General features: G+C 29.9%; 3 protein-coding genes across 6 annotated transcripts; 2 read left to right on the top strand and 1 right to left on the bottom strand.

The window, feature by feature from the left end:
• Positions 1-639: 639 nt before the first annotated feature.
• Positions 640-4,889, bottom strand: LOC113517292 (NECAP-like protein CG9132). The gene is made up of 5 exons (XM_026901937.3): positions 4,524-4,889; positions 4,235-4,440; positions 3,441-3,622; positions 2,965-3,152; positions 640-1,808 (listed from the first exon to the last, which is right to left on the bottom strand). Exons 1-5 carry the CDS (start codon positions 4,607-4,609, stop codon positions 1,739-1,741), a joined length of 732 nt encoding a protein of 243 aa, XP_026757738.1. The 5' UTR covers positions 4,610-4,889; the 3' UTR covers positions 640-1,738.
• Positions 4,890-6,480: 1,591 nt separating this feature from the next.
• LOC113517623 (peflin) lies at positions 6,481-20,625 on the top strand. 4 transcript variants are annotated; one of them, XM_052894654.1, is made up of 6 exons: positions 6,509-6,709; positions 8,145-8,173; positions 9,937-10,014; positions 17,840-18,074; positions 18,547-18,690; positions 19,397-20,625. In XM_052894654.1, exons 3-6 carry the CDS (start codon positions 10,003-10,005, stop codon positions 19,618-19,620), a joined length of 615 nt encoding a protein of 204 aa, XP_052750614.1. In that variant the 5' UTR covers positions 6,509-6,709; positions 8,145-8,173; positions 9,937-10,002; the 3' UTR covers positions 19,621-20,625. The 4 variants fall into 4 exon arrangements, with proteins under 4 accessions (XP_026758160.2, XP_052750614.1, XP_026758159.2 ...); XM_026902359.3 differs by lacking the exon at positions 9,937-10,014 and having other exon boundaries at positions 6,481-6,587; XM_026902358.3 differs by lacking the exon at positions 9,937-10,014 and having other exon boundaries at positions 6,512-6,709.
• Positions 12,021-16,666, top strand: LOC113517622 (leucine-rich repeats and immunoglobulin-like domains protein 3). Its single transcript, XM_026902356.3, has one exon. It carries the CDS (start codon positions 12,255-12,257, stop codon positions 14,943-14,945), a length of 2,691 nt encoding a protein of 896 aa, XP_026758157.2. The 5' UTR covers positions 12,021-12,254; the 3' UTR covers positions 14,946-16,666.
• Positions 20,626-21,264: the final 639 nt, after the last annotated feature.

Below are 21,264 nucleotides of genomic sequence, written 5' to 3'. Positions count from 1 at the left end.
AACATTTATTTTTTATTGTTACACTGACTAATCCGACAAATTTTATTTTGCCCCTATCATCACCTACTGTGTCTAGATTTTATTACCGGAATAAAAACTATCCTATTTGTCAAGATGGAACAAATCACATACCTTCACATTTACAAAATTTCTGTAAAATCGGTTGGCCGATTTAAGAAATTGGCGTGAACGCATATCGTGACAAGATTTATATATAACTGGACAAACGATATTAGATAATAAAATAAGCATCATTGACGTTCTTAGTAGTAGCCTGCCAAAGATATTAGAAACGGCTCAAAAATATTTGGAATCGGATTAAATACCATTAATATAATTTTATATGTAAGCACTAGGATTATAACATTGATTTAGTTTTTACTGTCAATGTTATAATTATTGTAGTGAAAAATAACATAGAAACAAAGAAGTAACTGGAAACATCATATGTTTCTTGTAACTCAACAAATCAATTGACAGATAATATGCGAATATGTTGGATGAAACTTCTATATGAATGACTTTTTAAACTTTAATGATATATCACTGCAGAATTGTTTTTAAAAGAATCAATGTACTGGTATTGCAGGCATCCATAAACTAAAAAAAATATTAGAAAAGGAAAAACAAATTAACTAATTTAACGATAATAATTAAAATTATTATTTTTTCACTTACATATTAAGTGTTGCTTATCTGTCATACTTAAAATAATAATAATAACATAAAGTTTCTAAATAAATATAAACAATAATGAAACAATTTAAAAATACTAAAGAATACCGTTATTTGTATATTAAAAAAATAAGTACGAATCGCCTCTGTTTATATAAAACAAAAAACGACACTTAGCTTAAAATAATTCAACAAAGTTGAACAAAAATCATTAAATATAACATGTAAAATGAAAATATTATTGAGCTTTATAATAACAAGAATTCATTAATTTGTACATCACTCTCGAATGTAAAAACAGATCTATAATGATCAAAATCAAAATGGTATTTGTACACATCTGAACTATTAAACATTTATTTTTATATATTAGTAACTATTTACATAGAAACTATGACATGCCTTTAACAATACTAATAATTCTAACAACAATATAGTAGAGCCCAAAAATAGTCTAGTTTAACTATTGTCTAAATATAATATAGAATTATTATATAAGTATTACAACATATACAGACAATAAATGTTACATCGATGATAAATATTATTGCATAATTTTTAAAGTGATTGTGATCTGGTATCTACAATTTAACACTTTACCAGGGGTTCCCAAAGTGTTTCAATTCGCATTGCACTTAGACATTAACCTCTATAATATGTGTACATACAATTTTGAACTACAAAAAAAATTAACATCAATCAACACAATTCATATGAAACCAAGAAGAAGTAAATCAGCATATCATTATCATGCCAGTAGATGACTGCAAGAAGAATTAACCAAATCTGTTTAGAATTAATAAAATTTAACTGATAACCTTAAAGTGGCCATCTTTATTGTACCAGTACCACAGGGCACACACTTTGAGAATCTCTGATTAGTACATACTAACCTCACACAATGAACAAAAATTAATCATACCATCACATATTTAGCGATAGTGAATGCAAGCTGCTGATTCCTACTCATAACAACAAGTGTATCTGTATAAGTAATGTGCACACACTGACACTCAACTGATTTTAGAAACCAAATCACAATTACAAAGCTGCTATACAATTTTCAGAACTGCACCCAATTTTGTTGATTAGCTGGCGTGATGGGCTGCTGTTGCTGCTGTTGATTTGGGGTACTGAAAATTATATTTTTATTTAAGTATTAATACATCTTAAAGAATATAATGAAAATCTTTTGATTGCAGAGTGAGCTTTTGGCCGAGGTTTTTCTTATAGGCCACAATATGGAGTTCTTTAAAAGGACATATTAAGGTTTCTTCCAATTAACAATATACATGTGACACTTAAAATATTTCAAACATGCATTAACCATGGTTATGGTAACCATAAACATATTGGGAAGTGCTAATTAAACCATTTCAAGTTTTTATTGCAATAAACATACAAAATTACAAACAGAAAAACTCGATTTTTAAATATTGTACTGAATTTTATTACATATTCTCCATTTATTTATTAAAAATATAAATAGCTTATAACACAGACACGAAACTTACATATATATATATATATATATATATATATATATATATATATATATATATATATATATATATATATAAATTATAAATGTGAAAATTTGTAACAACATTTGGATGTACTAAATCATACTTAATAGATTGGACAGATTTGAGTAAGTTACTACTACCACCCTTTCTAGCCTAATTTACGTGAGCAAAGTCACATGTTCCATCAAGTAATAAACTGTAATATACATTAGTGATGAATAAAAAATGAATAATGTGTTAGGTATTTATCAGTCTATTTACCACAGTTGTTAGATGTTTAGCAACGCTCAAGGTCGCTATTATTAAATATGAATAGGCAGAAATAACAGGTTTTTGTATTTGCTGACAGTGTGTTCTATGTAATAAATCAGTAAATTTTATATTTTATAGCACTTGTATTAATTTTGCTGACAAGCAGCTGTACATGCATGCCTGCATTTCTATGTAACTATATGACTGGGTATAGATGAAATTAGTATTGAGATTGAAATATGATCATTGCCATATTTCACTCTTCATAATAGGCAATAATTTCACAAAATTACTGAATATAGAGATATGACATCTTAGTTTCCGTAATTCAAGAGTAGCAGTGAGGTAGGTTATCATGGATGTCACAGTAAGGCACAGTATATGAATGATAATTACCACCACTTTCCATCAATTGGGCTCTCAATTTGTTTGCCATTCTAATTAAAATAAAAAATGTGCCCCTGTATTTTAGCCATTCCATTTTTTTAAGCTTATAGAATTCACTCCTCACCTTGCAGAATTAAAATCACCCCAATCTGAATTAGCTGATCCAGGAACTATAGCAGAGGGTGATGGGGCATGCTGAGGCGATGGAGGTGGGGGAAGCCGGGATCCTCCTGGTGGTGGTGGCAACAGTCCACCTCCCCCGCCAACTCCTCCACCACGTCGTGGCTTGCTGCCCTCACTTCCATCCTTCTTCTGTAAAAAATTAGCTAATTTATAATATTTTTTTTTACTAGAACAGTAAACATGACATCATATAGTGTCAAGATTTTTTTGGATCTGGATATCAATTGCCCTTTGAAACAAAAACATTAGTTATTACATTATCTAAACATGAAATTTTAAGGTTCAGGCTTAATGATTTTATATTATAGACCCCACAGAGCCAATTTTATAGCCCACTTTGTTATATTAGATATAGGACATGAAAATTTTCTTTTTTGTACTCTTTTAATTATATTTTTGTAGATATAATTTACTTACCGTTATTTTCATATTTATCTTTATTGTTTCACCTTCTTTAAAACCAAGATCAAGCTGTTGCTGAGGTGTCTGCTCGCCTTCTTGCTCTTTCCGCAGCCATTTGAAGTGGTCTTGTAGAGCAACATTAAGATCAAATGAGTCTGATCTGTCCCCAAATCCTAACCCTATATAAGCACTTCTTCCTAAAATATAAAAAAATACTTGATAAAATAATTTCATAAAATCTTAACAATACTGTAATTCCTTCATTTTGTCATACTGATACTTTAACAATTATATTACAAAGTATACAATCGCTTGAAGTTAAAACATAAGCATATTCAGAGCAAGGGACAAGTGATAGGGGCCATGCTCATCCCAGAGTAACAACCTTGATGCCTACCTCATGATGTGAGCCAAATTTTCAGCTATGTGCAATGATATATCTGAGTGTGAATATGCATCTTTTTTAAGTTACTAGACCCTCCAGAAAAATAATCTTAAATACTCAATGGGTAATGAGTTAAATAATTATTTGAAATTATTCTTCATTCATAATTTGTATGAATGAATGTATATGCTACCTATGTTAAAAAAATATAAAATTACAACACTAGTTAATTATAGAAATTTATAAGTTCATTTTTTTAAATAAACAAAGAGAACAATAAGTTCAATCACAATATAGAAGAATATACTCAAGTTTGAGACCTAAATATCAATATTCATACTTAGAAGAAATATTCTATTTCAACCTTAAGGGTTCGGCTAAAGAGACAAAATTTTTAATAAAACATAATATTACATATACACACCATTATCATCTTGAATTCTGACCACAAAATAACGTGAGCTATCCGTCACAGCTTCCAGGGCCACTCCAGGATATTTATCTATAGGACATTTAGCAAACAACTCTCCTGATGTTTTGTCTTCTAACTTCATTATTAATTCTTCTCCCTTAGCCACAAGCCTCATACGACCCGTCCACTGGGGCTCCTGTAAATTCCAATCTGCAGCCCTGAAAACGCCTACTTATTTAATACTGTTAACATTTTAATTATAATATCAAAATAAATATTGTTCACAATTTTAACAACTTACCTGTACCCTCTATTGGAGGTCCTGGGCGGTATTTTGAACACAAACACTTCATTCTTAACAAGTAAAACACTTTCATATGTTTCCATTGTTATTTATTAAAATCAAACTCCCATGTAATGAGTAAGACAAAAAATGAAACGTCAACTAAATATTGAATACAGAAAAATGAATTTTATTATTATTCACAGTAGACACACTACCATAATAATACAATACCTAACTTAGGCGGATAACTACCTACTAATGTAGGTACAAGAAAAGAAAAGAAAGTATTAACTAGGTACAGAAGAGGATCAAATATACAGCTGATCAATCAGAATCACACCAACACAGTCATATTAAATAAAAAGGTAGGTACGTAGACGCTAGGCGTGTATCTAAAACCGATTAACAATCGAATGAAATTATTTAAAAATTTCGATTATTTTATATATATAGTACTGCAATACAACATATCGATATTTCATCCTAAAAAAATTAAGGTTGATTTTTTCTGTGTTAATAAGAACCATAAAATTGTTTAATAAATACTCAAACACATATTTAGTAACTAAAAGTTTGTAAAATAAATTCTTTTATTTAAAAAAGTTATAAAAAATAAACTTAAATTAAGTGCCCGTTTTGTTTTCTATAATTGGAATTAAATTTATATGCCTATATTCATCAGTTAATGGCTGATATGATACATATGATTACAAAAAATACGAACTCAGAAAACAAAGTTTTTGAGAAATCGAATTATTAGACTTTGTGTTTTTAGATAAATCAGATGAATTTAAATGAATTCAATTAAATTGATTACGAAATTTATACGTTCGGATATAATCGCATCACTAACATAAAGATGCACAATAGTACAGGTACCAAAGAAATAGATGCTTTTAATAAAACAATATCTTTGGGACAAAGAATGAATTGTGGCAGTGTTTCCCAACCTTTTTTGAGAAATGCCCCACTTGAACATTTCTAAAATTTTTATGCCCTCATACATAATATTTCCCGACAAAGTTTACTTGACGATTTTAATTGCCCAGTTGATATTTAATAACGTCAAACAGAATTATACCTAATAAATATTTACAGTTTTTTTTTAATTTATTTTTTTTTTATTATATATGGCACCGATGTCTACTCGTAGCATTTTAATGGCTCGGAGCAAGAGGGTTAAAATTGCTTCAAGTCCATTTTTTAATTGCCACAATCTGGGAAACACTGAATATGGGATTATAAGAACAAGGAATTAAGGAATGAAAAAATAAAAACTATAAATCATATGATTGCCTCCTTTCTTCTTATGCAAATATAATTAGTAAAAAGAGGATGAAAGATACACCATCAGTTGCTACTTTTCACAATTCATAGCAGGGTAGTGTATAGAAAATGTTTGATATGTCAATGACAAATTTTACATTACTAGATTATTTAAGAACAAGGAATTAGATAGAAGGAATGAAAAAATAAAAACTGTAAATCATATGATTGCCTCCTTTCTTCTGATGCAAATATAATTAGTAAAAAGAGGACGAAAGATACACCATCAAATGTCATTTTTCTCAATTCATAGCAGGCTAGTGTATAAAAAATGTTTGATACGTCAATGACAAATTTTACATTACTAGATTATATATTTGACACAGTTTATGTAGAAAGTATGCAAGTAGGTTGTATCTGAATTTGATAAGGTTATACGGCCGTATAACATTTTCTAAACAGTAGCCTGCTATGAAATGACAATTTAATCATCAACTTATCAAATGTGTATTTTCCATTGTTTTTATCGTTATAAATGTTTAAATATAAATTTATTATACTATATTTATAAATATAATATAGTATAATTTGTTATATTAATTCCAAATCTAGAACAAAAGCTATACAACACTATATAGATAGTAGTACAACACTATTATCGACAGTTCGAGCGATAATTGTCGATAGCTCAGATACATTATCTTGGAATGACAGTAACATAAATTAAAGATGGACTTTAAAGAGATATCCAAAGCCGTAAACAAAAAAACACACATTGTCTCTTTAATCTGTGACATAGTCTTTCTAATCTGTGTGAGTGATTAACAGTAAACATACCAAAATAAAATAATTAAGCTTAAAAATAATTGTTTTTAATTAACTCTATAATTAATTCAATTTACAAAGTAGAACAACTAGTTGACATCACGTAATTTGTGAGTAAATACAGTGTACCTACGTATTGATAATAAAAACTGATACACTATTTATAAATTTCATAGGCACTTATACTTTCTAATTATACGTAACTAGTGTTCTTACCGCGAAAATCTAAAAAAAATTTACTTTCTCTACTGACGTACTTATATTAATTAATTTTATAATTATGGATTAAATAAAAAATTACAACAACTGTAAATATGATGGTATTACTAAGTTTATTAAATTTAAATGTAAAAAAAGAACTGTAGTAAAAAACCCACTAGCAGTTTATAACAGCCTTATCCGTGTAAATTAATATATATAGTACATAACCTATATGTTAAATTGGGACATATCGTATCTATGTACCAAATTTCATTCAAATTGTGCTTGTGATTGTTTACACACAAACATATAAAAATCCAAATATCTTTGCAAATTTTATGATTTATAATATTACAATTTTACAATATTAATAGATGATTGTTGTCATTGGTGTCTTAACATTAATTTTCCAGAATGGGCTTCACCCCATAAAAATGTATATATATATATATATATATATATATATATATATATATATATATGCTCAGACATATCATCACCTCTATGGTAAACTTACGAAACTGAAAAAGATACATTTTACAGGGGAACATTTTGAAACATTAGAATGCAAATAACTTTTGATAGAAGACTACTATAAAATATCATGCTAACATTTTAGTTTTAAAATCCTGTTTTTTATTGAATGCGCTTAATTAATTATTATTATATTACAAGTATCAGAAATAAATGCAGATTGGTTACTTTGCACTTTCATACATGAGAATTCCTAGGTATTGAGTTATACAACAGCAAATCTAAGAAAGTGGCAGTTTCATAAGTTGCCAAAGAAAAGAATTTATTTTAATATCTGACAAACTAACGAAAGTGCCACTTTTGTAAATATACTAAGGTATAAATCACATGTTTTGAAGAGAACTTCAGTTTAAACAACAATGTTATAGCAATCATTCATGTAAAATAACTAAATTAGGATTGAAAAATTGATAAAATAATTATTGAAATTTTCAAATTAAAGTGTTTATTATAGAAAATACAATAAAAATATGCTAAGTATGTTTACTTTGGTATATTACAAAAATATGGAGATTCAGGCTACTCAATTTCTTTAACTGTTAGAGATAGAAATTTGAAAATAAGTCACAATAAGTAGTATGAAGCAAAATGTAGATTTTTAAAGAAATGTCAAATTTGAAAAAACTGCAGATTCATAAATTTGCGATAGAGGTGACGATACCTTTGTAAAACTTTGGGAATCAAATCCTGGGAAGGACACAAAAAAATAATGGGATGGGAACTTAAACCCTTTTAGCCTGTAATTGATATTGCCTCATTGAATGACTCTTAGAAATGTATAATTTAATGATCTTATATACAATTTTACAGATAAGCTCAAGACTACAATGGCATACAATGTAAGTAATATAGTTAATGACATTTCTACCTTAGACTTCACTTAATCATATTAACTTTGTTTCTTTTTTTAAGTTTACTTTTGTAATTTTTGATGAAGTTGCCTTTCAAGAAAAAGCTTACACAATATTTCATCATCAGTTACTTTGTTGTTCTGTTAATAGTCTAAGGTTAAAAATGGTCCACACCTGTTGTTACAACACAACTTGTTAAAATACCATTTACTAATTATTATCATTAACACCTTATGAATTGATTAAGTATTCTTACTGTAGCTTGGCAAAATATGGCAATGTTTCAATGATTGTGGTTGATTGTCTGGATATTGGGATTATGATGGCAAAAAACTGTTTAGAACAATTCTAAAATAAAATATGGATATCGGTATAAAGTTTTTAGTGGTAGATTTATGTATATGATATGTTTTCTGCTTTTTACTAGTGTTCGACTAAACTTTTGATTTCAGCCAGAACTTTCTGCCTTAGTTTCGGTTTCGGCCAAAAATTGCCCGAAACTTTCGGTCGCACCGAAACTTTGTGTGTGTATGTCAAACTGAAAGTTGTTTTTTTTTAAGTTTACTTTCAAGAGTAAGTCATAATTTTAACATGTTTTTACATATAAATATATATGACATATTCGTTACATACATTAATTAATGTTTATTATTACCCTTCAACTATCTGTGTGTTTGTGTAAATAATTGTGTAAAAAATACACTAGATTTCAGTATAGAAGAGAAACTAAATATGTTTCAGTAAGTTTTGGTTTTGGTTATGGCCAAAACTGAGACCAAGGCCGGAAGTTCGGTTTCGGCTGTAAAACGTGTTTCGGTCGGACACTAGTTTTTACCCACTATTTAGACCTTGTGACTAAGATATTTATTGGCTGTTGTAAAATGTAACTTATATTCCCTATTCCAAATATTACCTATGTATCAAATTTTGGGATGATGAGCTACCAGTGAGACTTATTGACACTTTAGTGCTTATTTTAATATTTGTTATATTAGCAGCAATAATAATTATAATAAATAAATACCAAATAATAATAAGAAAAACTAAGCAGAGCTTGTGCTATAGGTAGATATTAGACAACTGATAGGAATTATACCTACTTTTTGTTGATACATACTAATTATACATAGCAAAACAACTAGCAGTCATCCTCACAAATAGTATACAGATGTTTGTATTGTGCAGGAATTGAATCTGTAATATGTTGGAAGGTAAGGTGATATCTACCAGCATGGTCGTCAAGATAGTAAAGATTAATTATTTCAAATTATCTTTTAGTCCCTTTTTACAATTGGCAATTTGACATCTATACATATAAATAAAATTGGAGTGTCTGTTTGTAATATTGAAATAACCGTTTTTTACTACATGTATATGCATATATATAGGATACATATACCAAAATAACATTTAAATTTTTTTAAATGGCTGGACCGATTTTACGGAACTTTTATTGGCAGGTTGCTGATGTAATAAGGGTAATTTATATATTTTTTTTTAAATAAACCTAGCCGTTTATTTTAGAATAATTCTTTTATTATAGAAAAATAAAGTAATGTTGCAATGTCCAAATACTGACCAGTACCGTGGGTAGCTCACGCGCATTCCACACGGACGAAGTCACGGGTACAGCTATTGTCAATAAAAATATAACTTCATTTGGAATAAGTAAAAATAAAATGAAATTAAGTTGGTATCATGATAAAAGAAAAAACTAAAAAAATATAGAATCGACTGTTTTTTTTTTAATGATAATGGAATGGTAACGCAGCCTACGCTAAGGCATTTGCTGGCGGGACACCAGTGAGGGATAATAGATGAGAAATCAGGTCAGTTAGCCTACCATGATGAATTCGTCAGGAATTAATCATGATAGTTTCCAGGGGGAACCATGACGAGGTCGATCTGGTTGTGTATATTGCTAGCAATGAGATTCTCAGTCTCCATTACTAACAATCCTATTCCCCCCAGATTCGACTGTTAGGCGGAACGAAATTCGCCGAGTCAACAAGCATATTACGCCGGGTATAGTAATATGCTTAAAACCAGTAATACTAAATTTCATTACTTATTGATTTCTCACAATTCGGGATAAATGAAAATTGCTGTCAGTCTTTTGTTTGATCGTTTTTCATTATCAAAAGCCTTAAAATTAAAAATAAGTGTATTACTAGTTAGTGCTGCTTCTACAGTGCAATTAAGGAACTAAAATTATTATGGACTAAAATATTTTTATTTTTTACAATTTAATTGTTTAGCAAAATTGCTATTTTATAGACCACCGAGATAATATTTTGATTGATATCTATTAGAAATTTAGATTATATTGATCTCTGGAATCACAGATATATAATAATGAAGCAAACAAAGCATAAGTTGAAACCATGCGTAAGATATTTCTCTAATAACAATATATTTGCAATGGCATTTTCTATTTCTGTAATTTATGTAAAATATATAAACTGCAAAATAAAATATACAAAATATTTACTTTCCACGTTGTAATAATAAGTACCAATATAGTTTTGTTATATTAAGGAAAATTTGAATAAAAATTTCTATTTAATTTGTCAATTAATTATCACCACTTCCCTTCTCTATCCACTACCTCTTACTGTAAGATGATGAATAAGATGTATCATCCCCTTAGATGTATCATTTTATCTTCATGGTTTTATAAGAGGGGACAATGATTGGTAACCCCGCCTGCGCTATCGCTATCTATTACTTACTTTTTATTTATTTTTTTTCAAATTTTATTTTTTATTATTTCTTATTTATATAATAAATTTATATATAAATATTATAGCTGCATACGTAACGGCCTGTTGCCTTTCTCATTTGTAAATCGATTAGAAGTTATTGACACTTCTTGGCAATCTCTAAGGAATTGGAGTTAAAATTTATAGATATTTACAAATTTATATTACATTTAGGTAAAGCACACTTTATTCTAACTAACTATATTCACTTAAAACTAATTCGACTTCAATGCGTAAAAATAATTAGAAATTATTTTCTTCATACTCCCGCCAAAACAGCTTCATGCTTATATTGTGCATATTATTATCCTATTGTCTATCACGCTCTAACATACAGGTTAAAATATTTTCTCTCTCGTACATTGCCAATCTATATACTTTATAATTTAAGGTTCTCCCTACAATCGTCCTTATTTTTTTATAAATTCATTGCTATACTGCCAGCACAGGTATAACAATAGTGCAAGTGAAGTAGCTATTCTTCCATTTTCGTTTAAAAAAAAAACATTTAGAATAAGTATATCGTCATATACTTAGTTAAAGTATTGTTTTTACTTACCAAGCGATGATAAGAAAAATAAATATGTGGAAAACGAGCGTAAGTCTTTAATAGGTAGTTCACCAGAGGGAGACTTTGTACAGAAGTCGATTGCTTGGGTACCTCTGTCCCATTCCTGTTTCAACCTTGAAGCAGTTGTGTTTGCATGGCTGTGTTTCGGTTTGAAGGGTGGGATATGGCATGAATTTACTGGGTACAGAGGAATAACACCTGAGTCCTCAGGAATGGCAACGCATGGTGGGTATCATGGGCGAAACAGTATACTCTGTTATGTCCATGATACTGCTCATGTCTATAGGCGACGGTTACCACTTTCCATCAGGTGGGCCCTCAGCTCGTTTGCCATTCTAAGTTGTATAAAAAAAAATACGCAAACGGAGTTACTGCTACAGCTAGTTTCCTATAAAAAAATACAAAATCCAATTCAATTAATGCATAATAATAGTAGTTGTAAATACTCCGCACAGGATGGATACAAAAATAATAAGTTAAATTTTTTTTACTTTAAAACGGCAACACCAAATCACCGCTATGAAATAAAATGGCGGCTTATCCTATCGCTACTGTAAATATGTTGAGTTGTTTTTCAATTGTAACATCGTTTTTGTTAATAAAATGCTTAGTAAATATAAAGTGAGGATAAGTGAAGTGAAAATTTACATGAACTCTCTATGTATTTCGTTATCATTTGGAATTATGTAAGAACAAAGACGCAAATCTATGATTTCTTCAATGAATCTTGCAACTAATGAGTATGATAATGGGAGACTCGCATTTGTTGTTGTTTATAACTATTATCTCAATAATTCAACATTCTGTAGATGCTGAAACTTATGCGTGCCCACAAAAATGTGATTGCCTAGAGCAATATGTGGATTGTTCTAAAAAGAATTTCGCTTCTGTGCCAAAAATTCCTAAGTGGGTGGAACAATTGGATCTCAGCTACAATAGATTGAATGAAAATGTAACTGGAGAATTCAAAAAATTGTTAGATATGAAAGTATTGAAACTTGATAAAAACTCATTACAACATATACCTAGTATTCTCCAACATGATCAAATACAAGAAATAAGTTTAAATAGAAATAATATTGGATCCATAGACAGAGGCCACTTTCCAGCTAATTGTTCTCTAAGAACATTGAATTTAAACAGTAATCATATTAAAATTATAGAAGAAGGAGCTTTAGACAATCTGACAAACCTTGTTACATTAAAATTGAATAGAAATGAAATAAAATCACTTCCTAATCACCTCTTTATGTATCAGTCAAATCTAAAGACATTAGAGCTCAATCACAACAAACTGCATACAATTACGGGCTTACTATTTCAAGGATTATCAAATTTAACAACTCTTAAGCTGAAGTTTAATAATATTGATAATATAATGGATGGAGCCTTCTTTGGATTTATGTCTGTGAATCAACTACAGTTAGATCACAATAAAATAAAAAGTATTTCTAAAGGATGGATGTATGGTTTAGAGTCATTAGTTACATTATCATTATCAAATAACATAATATCTGTTATTGACTTAGGAAGTTGGGAATTATGTACAAATTTAAAGGACCTCGATTTGTCTCACAATTACTTACTTGAAATAGAAGGTTGCACTTTTCAGCATTTGGATAATCTTCAAATCCTCAATTTGAGTTACAATAATATCTCTTCAATTCTTCAAGAAGCTTTTAGTCATATGTTTCTTTTACAAAGACTTTATTTAAATAACAATAAAATTTCCTGGACAGTTGAAGACATGGCAGGACCATTTTCTAAGTTACATAATTTAGTTATTTTCAGTTTGGCTGCTAATCATATAAAATCTATTAACTCACGAGCATTTGAGGGGTTAACAAACCTGGTAGAATTAGATTTGAGATGGAATAATATAACATCTATTCAGCAGCATGCATTTGATTCAATGCCAAAACTCAAAAAGTTTCATTTAAATAGTTCGTTATTATTATGTGATTGCAACATATTGTGGTTGGTGAAATGGATAAGAGAGAAGGTTGAACAGAAATATATTACTGCAACCTGTGCCTATCCTTCTGAGGAAAGAGGGGTATCAATATCCAAACTGAAAGAAGATAGTTGTGGTGATTCTCCAAAGCCAAGAGTAGTGGAACATCCTAAAACACATCTTGCCATTAAAGGTCATTCAGCCAATTTAGTGTGTTCTGCAACATCGAATCCATTTAATAACATGACATTTTTATGGAAAAAGAACAATGGAAATATTAGCAATCCTACAGTGTATGAAAATATTACAATGGCTATGAGTGGTCAGCCACGTGCCACATCTGTACTTATTATACCAAATGTAACTCATGCGGATTCTGGCAAATATCAATGCATTGTGAGCAACAATTTTGGTACTACATACTCTTCAAAAGCGAAAGTGAACATAGTTACTTTTCCTCGATTCTTAAAGACACCTACTAATGTAACAGTAAAAACTGGAGAGACTGTAACATTAAACTGTGCTGCTACAGGGGATCCGACTCCCGAAATATCTTGGAAAAAAGATGGTGGGAATGATTTCCCTGCAGCAAGAGAGAGACGCATGAATGTGATGCCAACTGACCACCTATTCTTTATTGTAAATGCAAAAACCTCAGATATGGGTATTTATAGTTGTGCAGCTAAAAATCCTGCTGGTACCATAATAGCTAATGCTACATTATCAGTATTGCAAGAACCATCTTTTGTAAGAGTCATGGAGAATAAAGAAGTAACAAGTGGGGATTCTGTAGTATTACAATGTATGATATCTGGGTCACCAAAACCAGTATTGAAGTGGTTAAAAGATGGGACTCCAATAACTCCCACAGACCGCCATTATCTGACAGCAGATGATCAGCTGTTGATTATCATAGGTGCAGAATCAAGTGATGCAGGACGATATGAATGTGAAATCACTAATGAGTTGGGAACTAAGAAAGACATGACAGAATTGAGAGTATTGCCTCCAGTGGCCATCATGGTAAATGAAGAAGATATGACTGGTATTATTATTATAACAGTTGTTTGCTGTGCAGTTGGTACATCTATTATTTGGGTGGTTATAATATACCACACAAGAAGACGCATGGCCAGTACTGTGCGTTCATTTCCCGCCGAAAGTATAAAAATGACTCAAGTAGTGCATAGTGATAGTGAATCGCCTCAAATGTTCCCAGACAATATATCGGAGCACTCATCATGCAAAGATAGTGGAACAGGTGATTCAGCTAAACAAACGAGCTTTGATGGTGTGCCTACAGATAGAAGTGATCAAGTGCATTTTGAGACTGTTGTTTGCCGAAGTTATTCTCCAGTGCCAGAAGCACACAAACTTCTTCCTTCATCTTTTAAACCATCTATTCAAGTCTGTGTAAATACATCTGTAACACCAGCTACTTATAGTTTTTCTAGTCACAGTGGTAATATTTAGGCTTAATTAAAGAAATATTTCTGATGATAATAGCAAAAAAATATTTTTACATTGCATTTTCACTATTTACATTTTGTTTACTTACCAGTACCTGGATGATAGAGACTTTGTGAATAGATGGTTTAAAAATTATTCTCAGTTATGTTTCTATACTCTATTGTATTTAAGTATATTTATTTGCTTATTTATGATTTAACAACCTGATAATTCATGTGTGTAGTTAGTGAAAAAGCATTGTCATTAGGCATCTATTAAATATACTTGTTTGCTTAGTACAAAATAGAACAAACTTGCCAGTATTGGTTTTGATGCAAAAGACTGAATGTCATTTAAGTGTATGAACATTGTTATTTTCTTATAGATAATAAACATAATTATAAGGGATGTTATATATGGAAACACTTTTTTTTATTCTTTGTTCAATATCCATGCAAGTATAAGAAGTCTTGAGATTTTTATTTTAATAAAACTGTTTTGTTATAATATATAACATTAATACTTAATTTATTACTAAATATTATTTACAGATGGAACACTATAAACAGTTTAAATAATTAAACAATTTGCTTATACTTAATCCCTAAGGAACAAAATGTAAAACTGAACAATAATTTATAGACTCAAAATTACTATGTATGTGTATTAATGTAGTGATTAACAGTACTGCCTAGGATAAGTATTAGCTACTTAAACTTGTTCACAATAATACTGTATGTATACTTACCTATACATATACTATGGTCTACATATTTGTGTATTTACTTTCTTGAGTCTAAAATATATAATTGTTTATTTTTATCAAGTATTATTAAAAATTATTCTACTTATTCCAATGCAGTGGACTAGATTATTTTGATTATTACTTACATAAATATATTTTATTAATACTTTTATGTGTGTACACTTACATTTTAGACACTGATTGTATTAAATATAGATAAATAAGTGTTATTGTGAACAAGAATATTATTTGTAGTATATTTTTGTGAGAACATGTATGGAGTGAGATTAGAGAATGATGGGCACAAATAAAGAAAAAAAAATATTTGAAGACATTTTAAAATTATCTTGTTTTATACACTTGTTTGTTACGTCATAAAATCAACATCAAATATTTAAAATAATTTTGTAAGGAAGCTTTATTATAGAACACAGGTTCTTAAGTAATGTAACCAATGTTCTAAATAGCCTGACAATTGTAAACTGTTAATATATTTGTTATAGTCTTAATACAACATTGCATCAGCATTATTAAGATGCACCAAAATATAGAATTCTTAGATACTAGTTATACCTATAATGTAGAGTACGGCTACATGCTACAAATATGACAGGAATGCATTAACAGGCTGTTATAGACTTGTGTTAACGAACCTAAACTCCATCATTATTATTTATCCAAAGAAATACCCTATCTAATTTATTTATTTGCCTATACCTACCTTTAATATGGCAGCTATGTATATTTCATGTAGTTTCATGGATAGAATATTTCACTTAGGTAATACGGTAATTGTCGTCAGATCTCTAAATAAATACGCGTAATCCAATGTGTCTTGTCTCGTATTAATTACATACTTACTATAAGCATATTTTGCATGAAGTGAAGGTACTAAAATTTTGCGGTTTTATAATGTTTATACAATGTATATAAGTATACGTAACTATTTAAACTTTATTGAATAAAGTTATTATTAAGAATAAAAAATTAATTATTTTTCTGTTTCTCTATTACCAGCTTTTATATTTTAACTGCTAAACCCACACAAATTATTGTTCTCAGTAACACGTTTCTGAACCCCTTGTATCAGATGATGAACTATTGTAGTTATTAGGAATAAAGAGCAACATCAATTGATTCTCTCTGTCTACCCAGTAAGTAATTTACCGTGAATATAATATTATTATAAATGCAAAAAAGATATTTTTTATATTATTTAATCACACTTGCACCGTCTAAATCAACACCGTCGCTCCCTCAAATGACTCTATTTATTAAAAATTCATAATTCAATTTCTGTTGGTCTTGTTAGTTATTTGGCCTGAAAATAAATAATACGCTTCATTTCGTTAGTACTATTAATTTCGCAGGGCGTATTACAATTTGTGTAACAGCCAAACTTTAACATCCTTGCCACTAGATAAGTGGCAAACGTATCGATAGAATTGGATTTTCTTAATCAACTGAGTGATTTTTACAGTCTCCATACGCTCACCCAGGAAGGCATCAGTACAATAATATCATATAATAATATTATTATATATTAAATAATAATATTAATAAGATTTAACTTAAATAGAAATAACATTAGATTTTAAATCTCTGAACACAAACACTGTGGTCATCCGACGAAACTCGGCAAGTTGCAGGCAAACAGTAATTGCGGATACGGGCTCAAAATATCATTGAGTAGTTTAAATGCAAGAGATAGGGGAGCTTGCTTAGCTAACTGTGTTCTTTTTAATGAAACATCAAATAAGTGTCATCTACATGTTTGCACGTAGTTACTAGACGCTCCTATTGAAATTTAAAGTTAAAGTAAGAAAGAAAATTTAAAGTTCAACAATAGAACACACAGTATTTTAAATTAGAACACGCCTTTCTACGCAGCAAAACTACACTTTTTTAGAAATGATTTTCTAATAATATTTTTTATCTCGTTTTCTAAACTACACCGACCGATTAAGTTTTAGGTGTTGTGGGGGATCATGGGCGGCGGTAGTCACTTATCATCAGGCGAGCCGCATGCTCGTTTGCCCCGTGTTGTAAAAAAAAAAACTTAAGTAGTTACTGTATGTATATAGTAGATATTGTTTTACTTTTTAATACTTATGTCTACTTAGAAAAACTAAAATGTGTTCCAGCGATTTAATTTTGCATTTATTTATTCCAGCCTGGGTATGGTCAACCTCAATATGGCGGACAACCACCCACTGGTCAATTGGAAATGGGTCATGGACCATATCCCAACATACCAATAGGAGGCGGAGTGTCACCGCAAGTCCAGCAATGGTTCCGAGCAGTTGATAAAGATCAATCTGGGTTCATTACAGCTGCTGAGCTAAAAGGAGCCTTAGTTAATGCACAGGGCCAATCATTTTCAGATACAGCTTGTAACTTAATGATTGGTAAGTACATTTTATACAATGGATGTAATCTCTACAATATGGCTAGATATCATGCCGAAATTTATACATCCAAATGGAGCAGGAATTCAGGGATGGTCGATATACAAACAAATGGGCGTTACAGTCACAATATTCCGTCGTTATACAAAATAAGTTCGAATAGTTTATAACCGCCATATTTATTTTGTGGTGTGAATCTGTAGCTCCCATTACTAATTAATTAAATAGGTCATTATATTATTGTAAGGGAATTAATGAATGAAATGTATTTTCAAAGTATTTATTTTAAAAAATCACGTTCTTTCTCTTACATCATTATACCGTAGTTAAATAGTAAAATAACATGGACATACCTACATACTTAAGGAGAATTTGCTGGTTCCTTCACTTTTATTACAATCAATTCTTAAATGGTTAAAGAATCTTAAGAAAAAATAGTAAACTTATATATATACCTATATTAAATTTTCAGGTATGTTTGACAAAGATCGTACGGGTACTATCAACGTGGAAGAATTTGACAAATTATATACATACGTGAATCAATGGCTTACAGTTTTTAAAACCTATGACGTTGACCAGTCTGGACATATTGAAGAACAAGAGCTATCAAAAGGTACCTACAGATAATGATATATATTTATAACAAAATATTTAACTTATCACAAACTTTCCATATATAATAATAGCAGAGAAAAAAATGTACAAATAAATATATCGCTTTAATCTCAAATAGGATAATGAGAAACATTGTCGACTAAATACCTATCTACTACTGAGAATGGCAAATAAGCCAATGACTTATCCTTTTTTATATCACGATAATGGCAATCAAGCATACAGCCCGTCTGTTAGTAAACAATCATTGTAGCCTATGAACACTACCCTAATGAAAATTTGACGACCCTGAAGAAACCTTAAAATACCCTTTTTGAAAAACCCCATACTGTAGTTTCAAAATCTCTAATGTAATGGAGCAACCTTCCATACAGTGCAGTTTTGTTCATGGCTTCACTCATATTGTCTCATAAATCATAAATTCAAGTTTTAATTGTTTGTAAAACATGCGTATAAATGCATGCAGATGTTGACAATATAATATCGTTCGACATGTTTAGCCTGTACGGTATACAAAAATATGTAGTTACACAAATAGTTCACATTATACATCAAGTCCATTTTATACCATTTATCGTCATAACTTATTTTTTTAAATAGTATAAAGACTTTTAGTATCAAAGAACGGAACATTTGTAAATTGTCTCTTGTGAGTTTTGCAAGGACTTTATTTTGTATTATTATATTGTTTACTATTTTTTCAGCAATGTCACAAATGGGTTTCCGTTTTACTCCGGAGTTCATCAATTTTTTAATAAAAAGAAGCGATCCAAAAGACGGCAGGGTGTCTGTTGATCAGTTCATTGTACTGTGTGTTCAAATACAACGTTTCACTGAAGCATTTAGAGTCCGTGACACTCAACAAAATGGAACGGTAACCATCGCATTTGAGGATTTTCTAAATGTGGCACTGAGTTGTTCTATATAGTTTTATTTTATTAGAGACAATTTTCATACATAAACAGATAAAAATGTATCAGTCAGGCGATCTTCACCGTTACTTTGTCATGCTTCATTACTCCTACAGCCTAATATCTATCTTTCGCCCACCTATTTGATTGCGTTATAGTTTTTAATTTGAGGGCTGTATAATCTCTTTTTCGCTTATTTTATAAACCGCCAAGCAAGTTAAAGACTATCGGTAGTTATATACATCAAATGAATTTTTAATAGTTTAGGTATAATTTTTTCCCATGTGCTTGGAAATTTACATACTTCGACTCTTTTCGGCCCCTTTCAAAATACCATCAACAATTCTAAACAGTATCTACAATATAGGAAATTGCTGATCAGATTAATTGTATCGTATATCTATTGTATCTTATTCGCGTCTCCTATATCAAAAGCAGGCAATTTTGAAGTGACATGAACTACAAGTAGTACCCTGCTTAAGGTTTCATCGTCTTACATTTTATTTGTAGTTACCTCATATATCTTTATTTTACTTATTTATTAATTTTAAAGGATATCGTTGCATAGGTATAATACATTTGTTATTAATAAAATTAAAGTTCGGTATTCATTCGTTCGTATCTCTCATACTAACCTAATGAGGTTATGGGTTTATGTTAAAGTTGTTACAACTTTAGAATAGACGTGCGCATTGCATCTGTCACCTTAGAGTACCGCTGTCATCGCCGGTTTTAAATTCCACATAACGCCGAGCATGATATATTCAAAGAAGGTCATTAGCATTATTATAATTATTACACAGTAATACATACAGACTCCACTGTTAAACTTAGACCTAAACTGCTAGACCGCCATAAAGATCCTGAACCACCAGTAAAACGCAAGTTAATTTTAAACATATTAGTACTTTAAAAGTACCTAATAAATCTTTGCTGGTAAGCGCTGAAAGCAAGACAATAGTTATCTCTTGCATCCTTGATAAATGTCGACTGCCATCAATAAATACTTCAAATAGAAGTTTTGAATAATAGTTTGAAAGTCACAGGCAAGCTGTAGGCTAGATAATTATATTTAATAATTTTCTCTTTTTATGCCAGAAATGCCAGTTATATCTATTAATTAGGAACATGAACTTTGTTTATTTAAGTATCAGAAAATCAATGTTTAAATCAAGTACATGTTTATTTTGACAAAATAAGAATATTTTCTAAAAAAGGGAATCTTCTGAAAATGAAATTCTAATTAATACTTACATGTGAAATGAAAAAAATAGTTATTAATTTCATATGATCATAGATTTTAATCAGTTTTAAATATGATTTATATTAGTTATATTAAAAAAAATAAACAACACAAAGAAATACATATTTTAAGTATAGCGATAAAGACAAAAATTGCAAACGTAAGAAGCTACATTGTCACTGCTAGAACATTATGTGGCCAGTTTCCATAATTTTTATAATGGTACTACATCTCTCTACTTTTGCCTGGATCTAAACAAGTTCCATATAGAGTTTCTTCCTCTAAGAATTGAGGAGAGCTGTGTAGGCTCCTATTAATCGCCAACCACCATATTGACAATAAAACAAATATTTCACTCAATTTCACGTGACCATTTAACTACTGGCACTAAAAAGAAGACAAATATAGATATGTAATT

Source organism: Galleria mellonella, unplaced genomic scaffold, assembly GCF_026898425.1.
Source record: "Galleria mellonella isolate WM207_F2 unplaced genomic scaffold, CSIRO_AGI_GalMel_v1 utg223, whole genome shotgun sequence".
In the NCBI taxonomy this organism is placed as follows: domain Eukaryota; kingdom Metazoa; phylum Arthropoda; class Insecta; order Lepidoptera; family Pyralidae; genus Galleria; species Galleria mellonella.
This window is presented reverse-complemented; position numbering and strand designations above follow the sequence as displayed.

Bases quoted from the DNA above. Each gene is read 5' to 3' on its own strand.
- LOC113517292 (XM_026901937.3), bottom strand. From the start codon at position 4,609: ATGGAAACATATGAAAGTGTTTTACTTGTTAAGAATGAAGTGTTTGTG. The intron at 3,623-4,234 runs GTGTGTATATGT...TTTATATTTTAG, and splicing joins CAGAATTCAAGATGATAATG to GAAGAAGTGCTTATATAGGG. The intron at 1,809-2,964 runs GTGAGGAGTGAA...TATAATTTTCAG, and splicing joins GGTGATTTTAATTCTGCAAG to TACCCCAAATCAACAGCAGC.
- LOC113517623 (XM_026902359.3), top strand. The intron at 18,075-18,546 runs GTAAGTACATTT...TTAAATTTTCAG, and splicing joins AGCTTGTAACTTAATGATTG to GTATGTTTGACAAAGATCGT. The intron at 18,691-19,396 runs GTACCTACAGAT...CTATTTTTTCAG, and splicing joins AGAACAAGAGCTATCAAAAG to CAATGTCACAAATGGGTTTC.
- LOC113517622 (XM_026902356.3), top strand. From the start codon at position 12,255: ATGAGTATGATAATGGGAGACTCGCATTTGTTGTTGTTTATAACTATT.